This window comes from Emiliania huxleyi (assembly GCF_000372725.1).
Source record: "Emiliania huxleyi CCMP1516 unplaced genomic scaffold EMIHUscaffold_39, whole genome shotgun sequence".
In the NCBI taxonomy this organism is placed as follows: Eukaryota; Haptophyta; order Isochrysidales; family Noelaerhabdaceae; genus Emiliania; species Emiliania huxleyi.
This window is the reverse complement of record NW_005199045.1, coordinates 692,669-697,586: the sequence shown is the minus strand read 5'-3', so window position 1 is coordinate 697,586 and position 4,918 is coordinate 692,669. Positions and strand designations below refer to the sequence as shown.

Below are 4,918 nucleotides of genomic sequence, written 5' to 3'. Positions count from 1 at the left end.
GCGCCGCGCAGCAGAGATGGCGCGTTGGAGGCGCATAGCCGCGCGCGGCACACCTCGGCCGCGAGCGCGGGGACGGTCTCCCGAAGCGCCTCGCGCGAGACCTCCGCGCGGCCGCGGCCGACGTCTGCTGCCGTCGCCACCGCGTGGTGCGCGAGCGAGTCGGCGGTCACGTCTGCCGGGTCGACGAGGCGCAGGCAGCCGACGCCGCAGCGGCCAAGCAGCGCCGCCGCCTGGCTGCCCGAGGCGCCGAGCCCGACGATGACGACGAGCGAGCGGCTCAGCGCGCCCTGCGACTCATCGCCAAGAAAGGACCAGTTGCGCGAGAGCTGCTCTCCGAGCAGGTCGGCTGGCTCGCGACGGAGCGCAGCCTCGCGCTGCGCGAGCAGCTCCGCCTTGCCAGCAGCCTTGACGGGAGGCTGTGCTAGGGTGGCGGCCACTGCTGCTGCCGCTGCCGCCGCCGCCACGGCCACCGCCGTGGCCACGCCCAGCGGCACTGCTTGAGTCAGCCGCGGAGATGGGCGAACCGCGGCGGCGGCGGCGGCGGCGGCGGCGGCGGCGGCGGCGGCGGCGGCGCGAGTGGACTCGGCGACGGTGGCAAGCGAGGCCGCGATCATATGTTTATGTGGAAAAATATATTCTTCACGCGTTTTTCCTTTTTTGAGCCGCCTTCGGAAACAGCGCGAGCCGGCCATTCCATTATTCTCGCCTAGCTCCGCGGACGGGCCCCTCCACCCTTCACGTGCGGATCATGTAGTCCCCACAATCGCTGTCGTGGGATCGCTTGTCATGTGAGAGCGGGCTTGTGTTCTTGGTTCATATGCTCTTTCTCATACGGTTCGTATGCTCTTTCTCATGCGTGCCGCCCCGCATGCCGCGGCTCAGCTTCAGGTGAGTTCATCTTGCCGGCGGTACCCGACGCTGCTCGAACGGCAGTTGTCGACCGCCGGCAGTTGACCGGCAACGCGGCAAGATGATGTGTGTGTGTGTGTGTGTGTGTGTGTGTGTGTGTGTGTGTGTGTGTGTGTGTGTGTGTGTGTGTGTGTGTGTGTGTGTGTGTGTGTGTGTGTGTGTGTGTTGGAAAAAGAAAGAAAGAAAGATAACAGACAAAAATCAGGAATCAGGAATCGGAATCCCGGTCCAAAATGTGGGCGAGCCGACAAATCAGGAATCAGGAATCAGGAATCAGGGAAAGGAATCGGAATCCCGGTCCAAAATGTGGGCGAGCCGACAAATCAGGAAGCAGGAATCAGGAACCAAATGGAGCATCAAGAATAGGAAGAGAGAGGAGAATCGGGAGGGGGGAGCAGAATCAGGAATTGGCTCTGTGGCTGCCCCACCCAGAAAGAAGAATCGGAAAGGAAGCGGGAGGAAACGAGAATGGAGAATCAGGAAGCTGTACGTCGTGTGCGTGTCTGGTGTTTATGTATGTAAAGAGTGGAAGCAGTCGAGAGGACAGGGGAGGGACGCGGCCAGAAAGAGGGCGGGCGCCGAGGTTCGAAAGCCGGCGCTTTCGCGCGTTCGAAGGGGCTTTGCACGGAGTTCGTGCGAAATTTGCGGTTGGCCTTCGCGCTGCGGCGAGATGGCACCGCAGGCGGCGTGCGTGCACGAGGGCGGCGGCGTCGAGCGCCGAGCAGCACACCACGAGCGCGAGCGGCAGCGCCGACAACGCGAGGCAGCGGGCGGCTCGACCGAGCCGGCGGCGGAGGAGGCGACGGACGTCGAGGCGGTGAGCGCCGCGGACGTGCTGGCCGGCGTGGAGGAGAGCGGCCCGAACTACGCCCTTCCGACGGCGAGAGAGGGCCAGAGGGAGCGGCGGGAGCGGCTGCGGGTGGACGAGACGGCGAAGCAGGCGGGGCACACCATCGTGGAGACGGGAACGCACGTCGAGATCCTGGGCGAGCAGGGCTTGTGGTGGCCGGCCACCATCGCGGGGCGGGAGGAGGACGTGGACGGCCGGCTCGTGCACGAGGTCGAATACGACGGCCACCAGGGCGAGCAGTACTGGCACATGCTTGATTAGCTCCGAGTAGAGGGGGCGCTCCGCTGCTAGGGGAAACCTGGAGCGCGGACTAACCCTCGGAGACCCGTGTTTACTTTACGGCCCTTTCCCTGCGAACGCGCACCCCCGGGGCTAGGGCTCTCTGGCCCGCAACCTGATGCCAATCATCCGGCCCGCTGGGTGCGCTTCTAGCTCCCTGGCCCTGGATGTGCGGTTAATGACTGCACTCCAAGTGCTCCAAGTGCTGAAAGCGGGGCCAAGATGGGAGAGTCTGGGAAGAGAATCAGAATATCTGAGCAGAAGAGGAACCTGGGAAGGGGAATCTGGTGAGAGGTACAATAGCAAGAATCCTTGTTTAGTAGAGCAGAATAGGAAAGGCAGAATCCTTAGGCGCGGACAGACTTCTCCATTACGCCGAGTCTGAGCGAGGGATTCGCTATGGTATGTTACTTGGAGCCTTCGTACAGGCTCGACACAGGTGCTGACAGGCGCGTGCTAGCACTAAAAAAGAATTTTACGAGCGGCCGCGAGTATCAGGTGGTCGCTACAGCCACCCCACCCCGGCGATGGCGACGCGGGCCGGCGGCGGCTCGGGCGCACGCACACAGACGGTCCGCGCGCCGCGCGAGGGCTGCGGCTGCAAGCCCAATAGCGAGTGTCTTTGCTGCGCCACCGGCCGGTGCCCCTGCCGCCAGAAGAATGCAAAGTGTGGCCCCGAGTGCAGCTGCGGCGGCATGAGCGGAGAGCGGGCGCCCATGTGCACGGGGCACGGCGCGCCGGCGGAGCGGCAGACGGTGAAGAAGGAGGGGCCCAACAAGGGGCGCCAGTTCTTCGCCTGCCCGCGCAAGCGAGACGAGCGATGCGACTTCTTCGCGTGGTGCGCTCCCAACGCAGGCTGCTGCGCCAACCCGCTCAACGCGGTCGATGGTGTCATCGACCTGGACGGGCCGGGCGGGGGCGTTCCTGATCCGCCCCCCGCCCGCGGCGGCGCCGGCCGTGGCGGCGCCGGCCGCGGGCGCGGGAGCGGCGGCGGCGGTGGCGGCCGCGGGCGGAAGCGCAAAGTCTGCGAGCTGGGGAGCGCCTGCCCTTTTCAGCACGAGCACCAGCACACCGCAGAGTACTCGCACCCGTCCGATGAGCCTGCGGCGCCGCAGTTGCAGCCCTTTGGGGGTGCCGGCGTTACTCTCGGAGGTGGTGGAGGAGGAGGAGGAGGAGGCGGAGGGAGGGGGAGGGGCAGAGGCAGGGGCGGCGGCGCCTCGAGTTCCGGAGATGGCATCGCACTCGGGCGCGCGCAGGGTGCCGGTGGCGGCGGCAGCAGCGAGGGCGAGCAGTGCGAGATCTGCGGCCGCATTGTGCCGTTTGCCGCCGCGGAGATGCACAGGGCTCAGCACGAGCGGAAAGGCGAGGTTGCGGCGCATCGCGAGAGGCAGGCGCGTGAGGCTGAGCGGCGGGAGATGGACGCGCAGTACGAGGAGAGCCTGCGGCAGGACCAGGAGCGCGAGGCGGCGGAATTGGCGGCGGCGGCGGCAGCGCGCCAGGCTGCGCGCGCCGAGGAGGGGGAGAGGCGGCGACGCGAGGAGGCTGCAGCGGCGGCGGCGGAGAGGCGCGCGAGGGAGCGCGAGGCGCTGGAGCCGGAGCCGCAGCCGGGCACGCCGGGCGTGGCGACCATCTGTGTCGTGCTGCCGAACGGAACACGCATGACGCGTCGCTTCCGCGCCGACTCGCCGATGTGGGCGGTCTTTGCGTGGCTGCGCTCCCTCGAGGAGCTCGCGCCCTTCCGCGCGTGGGAGCCGGTCGCGCCGGCCGGCCACGCCGTGGACGGGCCTCTCTACGAGAGTGGCGAGACGCTGGAGGAGCTCAAGCTGGCTCCGAGCGCGCTGCTGCGGCTGCGCGTCGAGGAGGAGGAGGAGTGAGGAGGAGCGAGGAGGAGGTGGTGGTGGAGTGCAGAGGCCTCGTTGTACGGCGCGGCTAGCCCGCTGCTGGTACCATGCATGTACGCATCCCATGGACCCATCCATCGACGTTAGTGTGCTCGCGCGCCTTGGGTCAGGTCGCCAAGAAACGCGCACGCCCCTGTCCTGCCAAGCCCAAGAGGCGTGTGCGGCGCGCTCGCAGCCGGTGCGCAACTGAGTCTCAGTGTACACACTGATCACTGTGCATCACTGCGCTCGAGTCACAAACTGCGTCTGTCTGGGTGCGCCACGCCACACCTGCAGCTGCACCTCTCGGGCCTGCACGATGCTGCTGCAACCTGCGTGTGAGGCTTTCGTGTGCCCCCCTGGCACAATCCACAAAACGGTTTTGAGGAAAACGAGTTCCGCCTCGCTGAGCTCTGACCTCTGTTCCAATACACGTAAAAATCTCTGCGGAGCCCGCGATCACACAGTGTCACACAGCGCCGCGCGCCGAAAGGGGAGACTGGACGGGACGCGAGATGAGAGACCCCGGAGAGCGAGTGGCGCAGGCGCGAGGGGCCGGGCAGCGTTCGCGCTGACCCCGGACACACCTGCGCCCACACAGCGGAGGAGTCACAGGACACAACCGTCACAGCGCACACGACTACGTTAGACGCTCTGGAGCGCGCGAGCCGTCTAGAAAGGCACGACGCTCCGCTCCTCCTCACTTGCCCATAAGGTTGGCGAACGGGTCGGGCGCCGGCGCGGCAGCCGGCGGCTCCGGCGCCGCCATCGACATGCCTATGGGAGAGGCTCCAAGGAGGTTGAAGGGAGGCTCCAGACGGTGCTCCGCTGCAGGGAGGGCGGCTCGCCACCGCCCATGCCGCCCCCCATGGGCACGCTGCCCATTCCTCCCATGGGCTGGCCCATCCCGCCGCCCATCCCTCCCATGGGCGCCATGCCACCCATCGGGCGCATGCCACCCATGCCGCCCATGCCGCCCATCGGGGCGCCCGGCTGCATC

General features: G+C 67.1%; 3 protein-coding genes across 3 annotated transcripts in view; 1 reads left to right on the top strand and 2 right to left on the bottom strand.

Moving 5' to 3' along the window:
* EMIHUDRAFT_209561 (hypothetical protein) overlaps positions 1 to 697 on the bottom strand; it is a gene marked incomplete at both ends in the record, with an annotated part of 1,555 nt that extends 858 nt beyond the window's left edge. The window contains 2 exons of the mRNA XM_005771281.1: positions 54 to 404; positions 644 to 697. Of these exons, the coding sequence (XP_005771338.1) occupies positions 54 to 404; positions 644 to 697 (405 nt within the window). The remainder of the gene's footprint in view (positions 1 to 53; positions 405 to 643) is intronic.
* An 882-nt stretch (positions 698 to 1,579) lies between these two features.
* Positions 1,580 to 2,017, top strand: EMIHUDRAFT_355626 (hypothetical protein; the record flags this gene model as incomplete). Its single annotated transcript, XM_005771280.1, has 1 exon — positions 1,580 to 2,017. A coding segment is annotated over one exon (438 nt), but the record flags the coding sequence as incomplete, so codon positions are not given.
* Positions 2,018 to 4,695: 2,678 nt separating this feature from the next.
* The window catches only part of EMIHUDRAFT_209558 (hypothetical protein), a gene marked incomplete at both ends in the record, with an annotated part of 2,328 nt that continues 2,105 nt past the window's right edge, over positions 4,696 to 4,918 (bottom strand). The window contains one exon of the mRNA XM_005771279.1: positions 4,696 to 4,911. Within this exon, the coding sequence (XP_005771336.1) occupies positions 4,696 to 4,911 (216 nt within the window). The remainder of the gene's footprint in view (positions 4,912 to 4,918) is intronic.